Below are 16,912 nucleotides of genomic sequence, written 5' to 3'. Positions count from 1 at the left end.
ACTAATCATTGAAGTACCAATGACTACTCTACTTTCTGTTCCAATTTAAATTTACAATAGTTTGGGATAAAATGTGTATTACCACATTCTTCATAAAGTATTAGAAAACTGCCAATCATAATGATAAACTATTTTAGTCTAATTAATTCATAATGCAAGATGCACTTCAAACTATTAATGCTTGCGTTGATTACTGTAATTCGTAAATAACTTTAAGTTAAGTAATAATAATATGTTCAATACACCTACAGTACTACCTTGTTCATAGAGCATGTGGTGCTGTGTGTTGAATGTTGGACTAATGATCAAGAGATCGTGGGTTTGAATCCAATGCTTGTCACATTGCTTGTATCTAGGCAAGACATTTTACTTACCGGTACCTCTCTACATCCAGGTGTACAAATGGGTACCTGGTAATAAGGTCAAAACACAACTTTGCGCGGATTACTAGCTGCATTATGGGAGTATGTTTGAAAAAAAAAGACTGGTGTAAATAATGTGTATAGTAGTACAGCGTTTTGAGGTTTTTATAAATAGGTAACTTTCAAAACGACCGATGACCTTGGAACAAATGACAGTAGCTCACGATATTTAATTGTGCAAATGTGGGTACGCTGTAAAGTGTAACATGCTTCCTCGGCACAGCTTTGATGGTTTCTAGGTACATTCAATGACAGACAACAAAAAGGAAATTGCCTTATGAACTATTATAGGTAGATGTATTATATTCAACATACCTTTTGTACATGCTGGATGTACAGTATATTGACAACATACATTTATAATCAATAGATTATTATCAAAGAAAAGAACTGATTATGTACACGTCTACACTTAACTTCTCTTTTGTGACTATATTTCAAGATACTTTCCAAATCTGTCGCTCTACTTTGTAGAAAATCAAAGTTCCCATTTAGTTATATAAAAGTAAGGATAATCTGTCCCTACGGGCAAACGAGCTATCAATAACACCCACTTAGTCTGTAAACGTGAACCCCATAATAATGATAACTACAAACTTCTTTTTTGATAAACTTCGACATAATAGTCTGTGCTTATTATACAAGTTACCATGACGATTTACAATAAATAATCAAAACAGATTACATAAATAATTACTTGTGAATGTTTGGGATAAAAATGTGTATCACGACTAAAATAAAATCATGGACATAATTGCGATCGCAGACATGCCAGGGTCATAATAATCCTTATAAACCTGCTAGTGATCAAATTTATAAAGCTTCCTTGTTTGTATTGTTTTATCCTATTAAAATGGCAATCAAATTTGGTACAAATCATAGTATGACCTACAACATACAGTATACACAAACTTTACAATTATACTGTAGGTACCTGCATGTACACATACACAGATAGCATTAATACAATAAGTTTGCAAGAAACACATTACTAACTCTAAACTACAGTACCTACAGTATGAAATAAAGTTACTATACTAATACTAGTTACAAACAAATAACAAAAATATATAATAATTGATTAACTATAATTTTCTAATAAGGCATACAAGTATCTAATCAGCAAATATTTATTTTTCGTAAGGGGTATTTAGAGGTATTGGAAAGGGAGCTTAAATTCACTTTTTTTTTTCTACTAAAGATGACATGCTGTACACAGTACATTTAAAAATAATACAAACTAATGCCAACAATTAATTAATTAATCGTGCAGCATTCTATTAATTTCAATTATTTCTATCTATCAACTACTTTACTTTGCATTAATGTCCATAACTTTCTATTTTGTTTCTATCAACTGTTGTACAGACTTGATATGATTATCATTCCAAGTGCTGTGCCTGGTCAAAACGAAACAAATTAATGTTTACCGAGGCTACAAATAATCATCCATGGTCCATTAAAGAATCATATTTAAACATACAATTCTCTGTAAATATGTGAACGTCACATACGCTGATATTGATAAGCTCTTTTCAACATTAATTATAATTTGATTTTTTTCACACGATAATCTCCCTCTTCATGTTGTTTTGATAGTGAATGTATAGTTCTAATACTGTCAAAACCAATTTGTCCCAAAGGTGACAAATTGTATCTTCTCTCTTTGCTAAAGTTGATTGAATTTCCTAGTTTAATTATTCAGTTTATTAAAGTCATGTGCAGTCGTACTAGATTTGTCCTACATTTGAGGATGAAATAGGATTTATTCTATCTCAATACAAACATGTGACATGCGTGGTACTTCGTAGTACGTAAGGATGTAATGGCAAGGGCACAGAGGATGTTCACCCTTCCTCCAGTTTAAACAAATTTCACCCTGCCAAAGATAAGCCTACGCCTAGGAAAAGGGGGACTTTGTGAACTTGTGAATTTAGCAAAATTGCATGTCTTGGCAACAAAAAAATATAGTTTATTTCAAAGTTTTTTATTCCCTTTCTTTTGCATCCATATATTACTTGATTAATTCCTAAAATCGGCATTATACTGTATAAGTTTATAGTTAGTTTGTTTTGTTATAAAATATTCCGAGACAAGTGTATACAGTAGCTTCTACTGTACAATAGTTCAGACTGCAATCAAATAGTATAATTACTATAATTATATAAAACTAATCATGAATTTAATTTTGGTAAAATACTACGAAATGACCGTGCTGCAGGGTTTAAATTTCATTAACAATGAATTTTGAACTACAGTACTAAATTTCAGTAGAAGATAAATCTGTATTCTATATTTCTAAAAATATATATCAGAAATTCTAACGACGAAAACGATCGTTACATAATCTTTCTGCAATTTGAGACAAAGCCATAGTTTGCACGCACATAAATCATGATGCCGTTAATCAGGTTGGCATCTATTTTGTGATCATTATCGTGTGCAATACAATTTTAATGCGTTTTACAATTGGATATTTGTAACATTATCTCCTAAATTTCTACAAATGCATACGTTATGCCAAATGCGGTTTAATCGCTGCAAAGTCTTACTAAAGTAAGAGAGATGGCAGAAAATCTCTTTAAATCGTTCAATCTTCGTTTACACTTTAAGAAACAATTTCAGGGCAGGTTCTCTAAAATGCGAATGTAAAAAAGTGTACACTAATTAAACATGTCTTAAGTTCTGTCTACATTATCAAATTTTATGTGACAAAAAAATGTGATATGCCCATATATGGACATGATGGTGTCATCACTATCATTGGGTATATCACTACTATACATCACACTTCTTTTTGTCAAACTAGTTTGATAGTGTAGACAGAGCTTAAACAGTGTATACTCGTCTAATACAGTAGCAAGGTAACAAGTTTAGGCCTTTACAATACATTTGTGAATAACTGGTTTCATTTTACAATCTCCAAATTTGTATCGTACATACAGTACTTTAATTTAGACATTTAGTCTCAATCACTAATTATCATACCTTAAAAAATACTACACCTAATCCTATAATTTATAATTATATTGAAATGAAAGCTTTCGTAGTATGGAGATTCAAAACTAGACATTTCTGAAATACATATAATTAAATTGTTTTTTTAAATCAAGGTCGATCAAAATAATGTTTATATAATATTTACATAGCAATATATTATACAAAATTATATTATTACTGCTGATTTTTGACTGGTACATGTATATTGATATTAAACATAATTAAATTTGAATTAACAATGTAAAAAGAATACTTAATTTAGCAGAATTAATATTTTAATACCTTTATGTAAAGGGAAATGTATGTCAGGGACAGGGACTGCTCATGGCAAAATATTATATAATTTTTACATAAATTGTTTAGATTACTTTTAAACGAACAAGACAGAAATAATGGTTTATTGAATTTATAATGAATATGTCATTGTATGTTATAAAGAGAAAACAGTGGTTGATACAAATAAAATACATTTAGGTGTAACCTTAAAGGTCAATTTTTTAAAATCTAAGAATTTATTTTAAATAAACAAACATTTGTGTGAAAAAAAATAATCAAATAATTAATCATAATTAATTTTTTCTTTGGTAATTAAGATTAAACATTTTCAAAGTAATCAAATTAATTAATCGTTTTAATCTAGTTGTTGGGTCATGGTCAAACATTGAGATTTCATTTTGGTTTTAAATGTGAAAAGGAAATTACAAATGAGGACTTTATACTGTACGGTAAGTTAAAAAAAAAACCAAATTCATTATTGGCATTATACCCATTACACTGTACTGTAACAAGCCATTCATGCAGTATAATATTTTTTTTACAGTCTGATAATTTTCTATTTTTAATCTACTGTAAAAACCTAGATACTAATTAATTAGCATAATGAATTTAATAATATTGTTTTAAATATATTGTTATGAAACACGGCTAACGTCTTGCAATTATATCAGCTGCTATTTTTACGGAATTTTTTGGAGAGCTTTTCCAACTTTCGTACTGTAAGTCCTTGTTTGACATCACCTTAAACACTTCGGTGTCAAACAAGGATTTACGAAAGTTGGAAAAGCTCTTGAAAAAATCTTTAAAAAAGCAGCAGCTGATACTTAAAAAATTGTTATACATATTTTTTTTCTGTCTATTTTTTATTATTGTTATATAATATTTTAATAATCCTATCCACTTGCAATGTTGACTGTTTTCCAACTTTGGTACAGGTATAGCATTTTTTATTACATCATGAATACTACAGTCGGACAAATAGCCACTAATTACAGCATTGACATTTTTGTTTTGTATTTCTTTATGAAATTAGATATGAAGCAAAGGCTCAATAGATAGGCACGTATGAGCTAGAGGCAAGCTGGTTAAAAAGAAAATTATAGAATAAAAAAGTGAATAAATCACGAAAAAAAGCAAGTTATTTTTGAATAGGGCTTAGTTGTTATTAAAGCCCACAAGCTGGTAATTAAGAAAAGTGGTGTATTGTTGATTGGAAAATATTTATTATCACCTAAAGGAAAAGAAAGCTGATATGTTTTTCTTGTAATAAATTTGCTTTTGGGTAAAACTATAATTGGAAGTCAAAGATAAAAAAAAATTGTTATTGCTATTATTGTTAAGAAAGATCCTGGCAAATTTCAAATCATTAAGAGGATCTGAAGAATATTGAAGTAAAAAATATCTTTCATTGTATTGAGGCTAAAGTATCATACAGTTATTCAATGCTTCTTACTAACGAGGTAGGATTATGAAAGATAAATCAAAATATCATATTTGGTATTAAAAACATGCACTGAAGGCATGTAAAGTAACATAATGAGGAGATATGTCATATAAGAATGTTTTTGAGAGAGTTGAAAAACAGTGCAAGACAGGCATCATACAATCTCTAAATGCTTTCTTCTGGAATATACTGTAGGCCTAATCTTTCAATATAAGTTTAGTAATTTTGGTCTCCAAAGGAGGTTTAGCTATAAACATTTAAAAAGAAAATGGATACAGTAAACTATGAAAAGCTAGATATTGTATGAAATACAATTGTTGTTTTTAATTTCAAACTAATAATATGAATAACAGCAAAAGTACTGTATATTAATACCAGATACTGTAATCCAACCCCACAGTTAACTGGTGGTGTAGGGCCTTAATAATACTAAAAGGTACAATATTTAATACAGCAGAACGGTAACCACTATTAATGGACACCTTCAGGACCCGCCAACAGTGTCCCCTAAATAGGGGTCACGGTGTCCCCTGAATAGGAGTGGGTTGCAGTGTTAAAATGTATTGCCATTTGAACAAGTGTTCCCTCACAGTAATAGTGAAGGGGTTCTACTATAAATAAAATAATGTTTTTTTTTAAAAACAATTTTGGAGATATACTGTAGGTGCGTCAGCATGACTAAAAGGCTTTCTTTAGGTCTACAGTATCTACCATATTTTTAAACTGAATATAGTTCCGTTACTGTATTGTGTTGTATATATCACAGACCATTGGTTTTATGATATCTCAGGCTATTAGCTTTATAATCACTTTTAAATGGAGAATAAGAATGGAATTGTTAAAAGAATCTATTAAATAATAGATTGTGAGTTTCACTGTCAAATATTGCATGCATGATCAACAACAAAATACACTAATACACGTCATTATTATAAAATATTTCTACCAAAAATCACACAAATTTATTAAGGAAATTCTTGTACACTTACAAAATGACAAGAGACAAACAATCTAACCGCATACAAATTATTATCAAACTATTAACAAACAAAACTGGAATAAATACTTTTATAAAAAAGCACAATTTTAACTTTATAAATCATAAAATCAAACTGAAGGAAAGATTAGCATTTCAGTATAGTAAGATAAAAACGTATGCAAATGCCTCTGAAAGTGGCTGTCAAATCGGTGATTAACGACAACTTCAGCTGCTGGCAATAGTATAAGTAAGCGACCGAATGTTCTAAAGGGTGTTAATTCTGTCATTAAATTATTTTTTAAACAAGGATTTACCATTAAATTCCAGTATTGCTTTAAGTAGAACCTAGTAAAAGATTTTTTTTTTCTTTACTTTGTAATGTAAAAGTCGCAAAACTTTACACTTTTACTGCCTGTTGTGGTAATCAAATGATATTTATGATAGTGGGAAAGTTGTTGAAAATGTATTTAAAAGGTATTGTGTTATATTTTGAAACAAGGAATTTGGTTTGATTAAGAGTATATTTAAGTTAATGCTGTTTTATTACCATTCTTTGAATATCTACTGTAGCAATGTTGTTTTACTTAACATTCTCTTACACATACAGTATTATATCAAAGTTATTTTAAATTGACAGCCAACACTTGACTGACTGTATCACAAGTTTGGTAGAAAAGCATCAGGTATACCTACAGTAAATCCTACAGTACAGTATACTTTCAGTCTCATGGTTCATCAGGGAAAAAACACTATGCATACAAATACAACCATTTCTTTTCTTCATTCTTTCTTCAAGAATTAATTTGAATCATTTTCCATATATTGTTTATTGATTTGTAATTCCTAAAATACCAGGTCTTGCAAACCATTTGGGAATATTAGCATAATCATATTTTCCAGCAAATGTATGCATTCAATCAATTAAGAACTGATTGCATTTTCTTTTGTAAAAAAACGATAAAAATATAAATAGCGTACTTACATGGATGGCTATAGGCATCTGTGTTTAACGTGATTCCTAAGGATGACTGAGTAACCACAACAAATAATATAATATGTATGCGACTGAAAATTGGGGATTTCCTTGTATAATGTGTCATTTTGTTTTTTGTTTTTGCGGTCAGTTAATCCAAATATATCACCGGTTTTCAGCATAAATTATAGTTACCACATTGTCATTGTTTTTAAGTCGTATTCAGCATCTCTTTCACAATCTAAATACGGTCAATAAATAACTCCAAAAAGTTCTATATAATCCAAATACAAGTGAATCAGAATCGGTCGTACAAGTTTGTTAGCTGTCAAGGTGTTGATATCTTGAAACAATTCTTGAAAATTCAAAGTTAACAGGTTTTGTTGTCACGTCTTCACACTAGAAAAATAAAAAAGTTCAAACATTACATTAAATGAATTTCAAAAAAATGTCTAAAAATAGTCAGCTTTCATTTATTTGTTAAAAAGATGATGAATGTTAAACAGTTGTTTTTATAAAGCACATTTAGAGTGATTTTTTAAAATCCAAAGAAAAGATTTGAACCTAGGATCTGGGATAAGAACGATACAGTTCCACTATCAATATTGAAAGTATAGTTGAATTAGAAAGATAACACGTCATGAAGAAACACTTCATAGCTGTAAATACAGACTTTTCAACAAACTCACAAGAAAATTTAAATTCAATCAAGAGGTCACTTAAACTTTTCCTCCTGAAAGTCACATGACATGATGACATCTCCTTTCAACCACCATATACACATTCTATTTATGAACATCTTCAAACATGTATTTGCCTTGAGTAATCTTCAGTCCCAGATACAAGGCAGGAAACACTATATCCTTCTTATGACATAGAGTTTGTAGACCAGTGAGGGTGTTTAAAAACATGCCAGCGTTGTCAGTTAATTACGTGATGTCATGCACAACTTTAATTTATCAATCAAACGCGATGTGGACATGTAAAAGTAAAAAAGATAGATGTAGACGAATGAACCTGTTTGTTAAATTATTTACTTCGGTTTCATAGTTTTTGTTGAACTAATTTTTAAATTTCCTATTAAAACTAATTAATTACTAATTAATTGATAAACTTTTTCTTTTCAATTAAAAAGTATTTAATCACAGGGCCTGGTTCTCTTAATTAAGCAGGAGATATTACTTGCCAACAGAAATGGGTACAACACCACAGACATCAAGAACCCAATTGGTTCTGGTCTTGATCACCAAGAACCATTCTTACATTTTTTATTGATTTTTAATGAGCAAATTAATTTAGGAATGTAAACATTTTTTAAATATAAAAAAGAAATTCTACAGTGTCATTTTAATCGTGCAAACATGTAATATTCTTGTTTTAAAACTTAAATTGCCGTATCAAACCAGGGTTCACTTATAAGCAAGACTAAAAATAATTTTTCATAATTAGTTTTCAAGGTCTAACAATGAGGTTTATATCCAGATTTATTTCTAAGATAAATAGTCTTTTCCTCAACTTCAATAATTATAACACATACTAATTACATTAATATGCATTACAATATTTTAGTTGACATTTTAAATTATGATTAATTTTATAATTAAAATTTCTTTATAGTATTGGATCTTCCCATCCTGTTTTTTATTGACCGCCATATCTGTAATCTGCATTTGGATTTGTGTTCGTATTCATAATAAAAACAAATTGTAGATTTAATTAAATGTAACGGTCCCATTTCCAGTAAAACAATTAAATGTTTTTTGCAGAACTGGATAGGATAAAAAAATGTACATTTAATTAAATTTAACGGCCCTGTTTCTAGTGGAACCATTCAATATTTTTGGCAGAACTGGATAGGATAAAAAAAAAAGCATATACATCAATATCGCCAGGATTCAGGAATTTAATACAGTAGACAAACACAAATGGTGGTCATTTGATGACCACTACCACGATTTGTTATTCCAGCCAGGTACTGGCAACATGGAAGGTGTCCAGCGTAGAGCTTAAAATTATTTTCCATGGATATAAATGTTATTTTAAAGGCCTCCTGCAAACTGAATTATCACCTACCCCAAGAAGCCTCTAAATGTTGCAACATGCACCTAAAAGAGGGCCTAGAATTTAACTTGCTAATTTGTGATACTGTACTGTATATTCAAATCATAATTTCCTAACAAGAAACTAAGACTAGAGACTGCCTGCATAATGTCATTAATGAATATTTATAACTGATAACACCCTGGTAGGAAACATAACACTATTCAATGTAGCATATCATTCAACGACTGGGGGAATTAATTTCTTATTTATCCAGGGCTCTTTTGACACTGCAGATATTCAAACCTAGAAATTGGCACACATAACCCAACGATAGAAGTTCAAGAAAGGTTTTTGGTTTTGGTGAAACTTTTGTTTTCCGAGAAGAAAAAAAAAATTTACAGTCCATACACAGGTAAAAGCAAGACAAGTTATATTCGTTTTCATGATCACCTTCCCTTTAAAAATTCCCATATATTTTAAATGTAAGTCAGCACATCACCTTTAAAAATTTCATTTCTAAAAATGTACAAATCGATAAAATTACTTCATATAATGTTTATGACTTTCTATAAATATTCATGTTTAAAAAATGGTATGATTTTAGAATCAATATCGCATTCCGGATTGCAAAATGACTTTTATTCATTCTCCTGTGTCTACTGTCAGTTGATGATGCCAATTTTAAATGACCCTTGAGAAAAAACAAGTAAATTTCTTGATGAATAAAAACAAAATCATTTTTGTTTTGTATAGATTTTGTTTCATTTTTATAAAGCACTGTTATGAATATCTTTATATGTATAACTGTTGAATTCTAGTGAATGATTTCTCTACTGAAAATGCTCAACAAATATATTTTAAAATATATTATTATTATTAAATGTACATCATGATCTGAAGATAAAAACTCACACCATAAAATAATCTAGTGATCAAAACAGTTACAGTACTAACTTTTCAGAGTGTATTACAAATTGTAAAAACATACTTAACTGTATAATATAAAAAAAATCATAATCTTGGTTAAATTATTATTATTTATAAAACTACTACTACTGTATAATTACTTTATTTTCAAAGAAAAAACAGCTTCTTCTAAACAATTCAGCATTACTAACTAATTTGTGTATAGTTAGTGGTTTCTTTTTATAAAAATGAACATTTTTATTTTACTAAATTTACAGTTAAATTAAAAATAATTTAATTTTTATTAACAAAAAAAGTATTTATTGAATAAAGATTGCAACTAATATGCTTACCTTATAAAATGATTAGAAACAAACACTAGGTCCTGATACGTTCTCTTTCTACATATCATTGAATCCCATCCTATCCATGCAGAATTTCCAGAAAGCAGGATCTACCATTTCCTTGTTGGGGAAATTACAACCACCACACACACATAAGCATCTTATTTAACAATGCCAAGAACACCTATAGTAACAATGGCCTAATCGCTAAGTTACTATTCAGACACCACATTGGTTAACAAGGTAAAACCAATTTTTAGACTGTTCCATTCTGTTGGTTTGCTTTTATAACAGGTATTCCTAATTAAAATGAGTGTAGTCATTATACTATTATAACTATACATTATATACAGTTCTCTTTTAGCTACGTATTATCAACTATAACTAAAGCAAATATTTATATTTCCTAATTTTATATTGATTAAAATAGTATGAAGAAAAGAGTGTACTTACAGTGTCCATAAGAACTGGTTAGTAACTGCCCTAGTCTTCTTAGTAATAAATAATTTGAGTAGGGCATGTACTGGCCCACACAGTTCCCAGCATGGATGGATAGGTGAAAGCTGAAATAAGCGGCTGAAGGATAAGATGTTCGAATATAATCCCTGGGACTATACTCATATACAGTATTAGCCTGTTTGGCTATTTATTTCTATGATTAAGGAAATTCTGATATTTATTTGCAATAGACATTTACTCCTTAGGGTTTTTTTTTCATGAACTCGGTTGAGCAATATCAGCACTCATCCGTTCAACCTTATTACCCTGGGGGTAAAAGCATCGACCGACTCCCGTAATAGAACTATTTCATTTTCTATACAAATACAAAAATAAATCAATTAAGAATAAAAGTGTGATATTGTGCAAGTTATTTATTTTTAGTTAAGTAATATTTAGTGGCCTTGCACAACCTTGACCAAAAAAACACCTTTTGGTGATCAAGTTTTCTGTGTTTAAATAACCTAATTATTATTATATTATTAAGCGCACAATTAGTAGAACCATCACATTTTTTCAAATATTATTGTGTCGTTCAACCATCTATCTATTATATTTTTAACAAAAGTTTTAGTTGGGTCATGGAAGGAATTCATGGTAATCTATAATAATCTCATATTCAATATTATTGACAACTTTATCAAATTATTTTAATACCACTTTTAAAGTACAATATATTCTATAAAAAAGATTTACAGAAGGCTCACAAATTTCACAGATAGTAGTGGTAATCTAATACCAATCAAATATTCATAATGTACTTTTCCTCTTGTACGGTCTTTTGATATTTTTATACCAACATAAAACATTAGAAAAAGCAATAAAACTCACTTCAGTTAAGTTAAGTTGTGTATAAAAGTAGCCACCTGCCTATTGAGGACTGAAAAGTGAATTTTAAAACATCATATGCAGACCCCAACATCAGCAGATCATTCGTTCTGGCGAAATAAGTGCAATTCCAGCTTTTATTCTAGTTAAACTACAAACTACTGTACATTGTCAGGCAGTCTGTTTGTAGTGATAGCCATGTTTGCTGACCCTTTCAGTAGACAGCCATACCTAAATGTTTATGGCTTCTTTATATCTCTGTGAGAAAGGGGCTATAAAAGCCATTTTCACAAGCCTATCCCAAACTTTAACAATTTTTAAAGATATGAATTTAATCCCAGTTTAAAAGAATTCATTTTACTACACTGTGATCCACAGCACGTGTGTGTGTCAATGTCAATGGCATAATGGATTACATAGGGTTTAGTATTGGTTTGACCTTCATACTCTGAAGTGTGGATGTGCGGTTTAAGTGGTTTGTTGGTACTTCCATTTATGTTCCCAGGGGGGTTTGTTCCCCCATATGTAAACAATTTTGTTATTAATATTTACAAACTTCCCCATGGTAAAGTAGGACAAGGATGTAAGATGTAATTCCTTTTCACTGACTTGCTTTAAGGTTTCTTTTATCATCTCTTATTCTAGGGGAACCTTAGGCTGGCAATGACTGCTTGTTACATATAAACTATATTTAGACATGAGACTGATGAACAGTACAACTCCTTCAATCAACAGTGATTGTTTTTATACAAGTTTGTGATATTAACAAAAAATCAAACACAATATAATTACAAAAAAAGAAAATTTAAAAGAAGAAAATTACAGCCGAATCCCATCTCTATTTAGCGGACATCATACCGTTACTTCCTGCGGGTGACAGCCATTAAACTGACGAAATGGTGGATCATCAACTTGTCTTTTCAAGTTAAAACATGTTCTTATGTATGTTAATTTACATATTTTATTATATATTATATTTAATTAAACATATAAAATAACTTCTTATAATAAAAATACTTAATTAACCATTATTTTTTCATAAATTTAGTTCTTTGCGTTATTGGCAGAAACTGGCCACTGTTGGAATATGAAGTCGGCATTAAAATGACTAAAGCAAAAATAACAATAGAAATAGGTTCAAGTATCTTGGTCCTCGGGTCAGAATACCCCAACTTATCCACACACAAAGCTAAATAACCTATGTCATTTAGATACCTGGCCTACTTAAGCCCTCAATGCTACTGCTTTAGTTTAAATGAATGCGCTGATTTCCGGCTTGTCAAGCTCACTTATAGTTATCTAATCCTCAATAATCTATTTAAATCAATATTTAAATAACTAATCTATGTTCTGGGTTTTATTTCTAAGCTTTTTTAAGTAAGAATGGTCTAATTTACTTGCATATTCATTTAAATGTTTAAAAAAGAAGGTTAAAATTGCTTTATTTTTAATGAACATTTTGGCACATAATAGAACATAGAACAGAAACTTTAATGACCAAAAGAGGGCGCCAATTAAAATTAATTTACCTGAATATTCTGGTATTAACAAAATAAAGATTAATTTTTGGCCAATGTCCAAGATGGAATATATATTAAAGGTTAAATAAAGGTTGGAAAAAACTGACAGTGATAGAAATAAGTACAGTAAATACTTTTTTAAATATTAAGCCTATGATGACAAAGGCTTACTGTACATAATAATTTCATTTTCTGATAATGCTCAGTAAAGATTATATCTGAAAATAAAAAATCAGTTGATTTACTTGTAAACTGGTATTTGGTGAGCACCAACATGACCAAATATTTTTATGTACAGTTATTTCCCTATTCTTCATTTAGTTTTTAGAATATAAATATCTTTGTTACTTTACAGACAAAAATATGTATAATAAAACTGTTTTTTAGACTTTCTGTATCCTGATTATAGAATAACAAAGATACTCACTGTTCTACCTTGTCAACAAGCTGTTTGCATTTAATAAAAATGTAATTATAGTTTCCTTATTGAAGTTATTCTTCAGATAGCATTAGACAAAATGTATAAATTAGGGTTGACCCACGTGGGTGGGTTTCTAAAATTAGAACAGTGTTTATTGACACCTACAGTACAACAAAATTCCTTTATTTTTTAATAAATAGAACATTGTTGTATAAATAACTTATTTTATGTGGGATTATTATGTAGAGTATTGTAGAATGTTTTATGTTATAACAAAATTTAAATACCTTTTGCAAAAGGAAACAAAGTATTTTCTGTTAAACTTACAATTTAATTCATCGCATATACTATCAGTTAGTAATGTAATGTATGCCATGATTTGAGTGGAGCTGTATAGTACCTTGGGGGTAACATGCTTGCTTTCCAATCCAAAACGGGTTCAATCCTAACCTAGTGCTAGAGGTTTAGAAACATTATATAGTTCATCTATCCTTATTGGGGAGTTATTTGCTGTTGGAAGAAAGGGAATTTATTCAATATCGCCACAAACAGGCCCTGTAGAAACAAGGAATTTTGTGTTAAATACACTGTATCATAACTAATGTATAAACGTTTTAATTGAAAAAGTAGAAAACAAAAATTGAAGCCTAGAGAAAAAAGTATATATATCATCCCATTACGCGATACTGAATCTGTTGTACCTGTATAGTATACTGTATCTGGGGCGGAAATGTGAATCAGTTTATGCTTGATAAAATAGAAACAATTGTCAGTGATTTAGTTGTACATGAAGGATACAGACAAGTTTAGTCAGTTTTTAATGTATCAGCTTAAATGTTTGAAGAAATATAAATAATTGTCATTGATTTAGTTGTACATGAAGGCTACAGACAAGTTTAGTCAGTTTTGAATGTATCAGTTTAAATGTTTGAAGAAATATAAATAATTGTCAGTGATTTAGTTGTACATGAAGGCTACAGACAAGTTTAGTCAGTTTTGAATGTATCAGTTAATGCTTGAAGAAATATAAATAATTGTCAGTGATTTAGTTGTACATGAAGGCTATAGACAAGTTTGGTCAGTTTTGAATGTATCAGGCCCTGTTCAGACCCATGGCGTTAGACCGTTTTAGCGTACAACGTTACTAGCAAGGTCACGTTACAAACCGCAGAGAAAAAAACGAGGTGTTCAGACCCATAGCGTACGATTATCGTTACAACGGAAGTACGTCATTCAGGTTGTTTCTAGTTGCATATTCATGTGCTCTTACCCACGTGTTTTCATCATTATTTCCACTCTGTATATAGGCCTAGATCTCAGCCCTACAATTATGACAAAATTTGCCGTAAATAAAACATACCTCAGCATTTATTTAAGAAAAATATAGTAAAGCCAAATTTCTGTTTCTATTGTTTTATTTTGTGTTAAAAACATTTTCCCCAGGTTCTTGTGTTACGAAAATAAAGCAGGCCTTCTAATGATGAAGAAAAAATTGATTGTGATTAGTCTATCCAGTCCAGTCAAAGATATACAGTATATTCTTTGTTCCAGTCGGTTGAAAATAACCCTTAACTTGCTAATAAAAAGGACACAGCTCCCCTTGTTTGTTTACTGAATTTTTTAGGAGTTAGGGGGTTAGTTTTCAGCATTAAACTTGTCCAGTCTAGTCTGCCTTGTATGAATGAGTGACTTGATGTCCCACGCTAGTTTTTAGCTTGAATGAAATGCGTGAATGATCGACTCTAGGCCTAGCTAGGTCTAGGCCTAAAAGCGTATGGGATCGTAGTCCCTGTTTAAATACAAGGTGCATGTATTATGTCATTTGTTAGAAAATATAATGGTAATCAGTTGATAGTAGTTTGTAGCCTTTGTAACAGTTGTATTTGTAGTGTAGTTAGGCCTTATTTATTCTGGCCTTTTTGTTATTGAAATCCATCTCACACATTGATGATACAAGATGTCAGCCTAGGTCAAACCTTGTATCGCGTCATAACAGGAAACGTTCTGATTGGATACAACGTTGACTTACAGTAGCGTCGTACGCTAAAACGGTACTATCAACCGTTTTCCACTACAACGCTACAACCGTTGTACGACGCGTTGTACGCTAATCCCCAACTGTTCAGACACACATTCTTTTAGCGTCGTACGCTAAAACGGTCTAACGCCATGGGTCTGAACAGGGCCTCAGTTAATGCTTGAAGAAATATAAATAATTGTCAGTGATTTAGTTGTACATGAAGGCTACAGACAAGTTTGGTCAGTTTTGAATGTATCAGTTAATGTTTGAAGAAATATAAATAATTGTCAGTGATTTAGTTGTACATGAAGGATACAGACAAGTTTAGTCAGTTTTGAATGTATCAGTTTAAATGTTTGAAGAAATATAAATAATTGTCAGTGATTTAGTTGTACATGAAGGCTATAGACAAGTTTGGTCAGTTTTGAATGTATCAGTTAATGCTTGAAGAAATATAAATAATTGTCAGTGATTTAGTTGTACATGAAGGCTATAGACAAGTTTAGTCAGTTTTGAATGTATCAGTTAATGTTTGAAGAAATATAAATAATTGTCAGTGATTTAGTTGTACATGAAGGCTACAGACAAGTTTAGTCAGTTTTGAATGTATCAGTTAATGCTTGAAGAAATATAAATATTGTCAGTGATTTAGTTGTACATGAAGGCTACAGACAAGTTTAGTCAGTTTTTAATGTATCAGTTAATGCTTGAAGAAATAGAAATAATTGTCAACACTGTATATATAAAGGCTTTACTCATCAAGTACAGTACTGTCATTATGAAATAAAAAGCGCAAGAAGATGATTGAAAATGTGACCCTAGCTTTTTCAGGTTCAGCAAGGCTCAAAGGATTTATCAATTGGTCATCAAATTCAAAACAAAGTCATCAGTTCAGATATCAACAGTATAGTAGTGACATCTAACAATATTTTTGACAAATGTACTCGGATTCTAACACCAAGTATCCCTCAAGGAGTGATGAATATCAATTTCTGAGAGAGTAAATTATTGGATATTTTGACTGGTCAATGATTGTTATATGAAGGAGGACTAATCAAATGCCACATGGGGCAGGATATCGAAGAGATAAAGAAGTTACATCAGAATACATTTATTAATGGTCTATAAATTATACAAAATACTATGAGGACTTCTATGAGATAAGTTGAGTGACCGAACAGTTATAACAGGTTCACTGCAACTATAGATGCATAAAATCAGAACAGGTTCGAGGATCG

General features: G+C 30.3%; 1 protein-coding gene across 3 annotated transcripts in view; it reads right to left on the bottom strand.

The window, feature by feature from the left end:
- The window catches only part of LOC140040157 (semaphorin-5A-like), a 63,252-nt gene extending 52,792 nt beyond the window's left edge, over positions 1 to 10,460 (bottom strand). For all 3 annotated transcript variants that reach the window (XM_072085867.1, XM_072085868.1, XM_072085869.1), the window contains exons 1-2: positions 10,397 to 10,460; positions 7,104 to 7,493 (exon numbers count right to left, since the gene is read on the bottom strand). In XM_072085867.1, the coding sequence (XP_071941968.1) occupies positions 7,104 to 7,221 (118 nt within the window). In that variant the 5' untranslated portion in view covers positions 7,222 to 7,493; positions 10,397 to 10,460. The remainder of the gene's footprint in view (positions 1 to 7,103; positions 7,494 to 10,396) is intronic.
- Between the last annotated feature and the right edge of the window lie 6,452 nt (positions 10,461 to 16,912).

This window comes from Antedon mediterranea, chromosome 2, assembly GCF_964355755.1.
Source record: "Antedon mediterranea chromosome 2, ecAntMedi1.1, whole genome shotgun sequence".
Taxonomy (NCBI): Eukaryota; Metazoa; Echinodermata; class Crinoidea; order Comatulida; family Antedonidae; genus Antedon; species Antedon mediterranea.
Note: the sequence above shows the minus strand (reverse complement) of the source record. Positions and strands in the feature narration are given on the sequence as shown.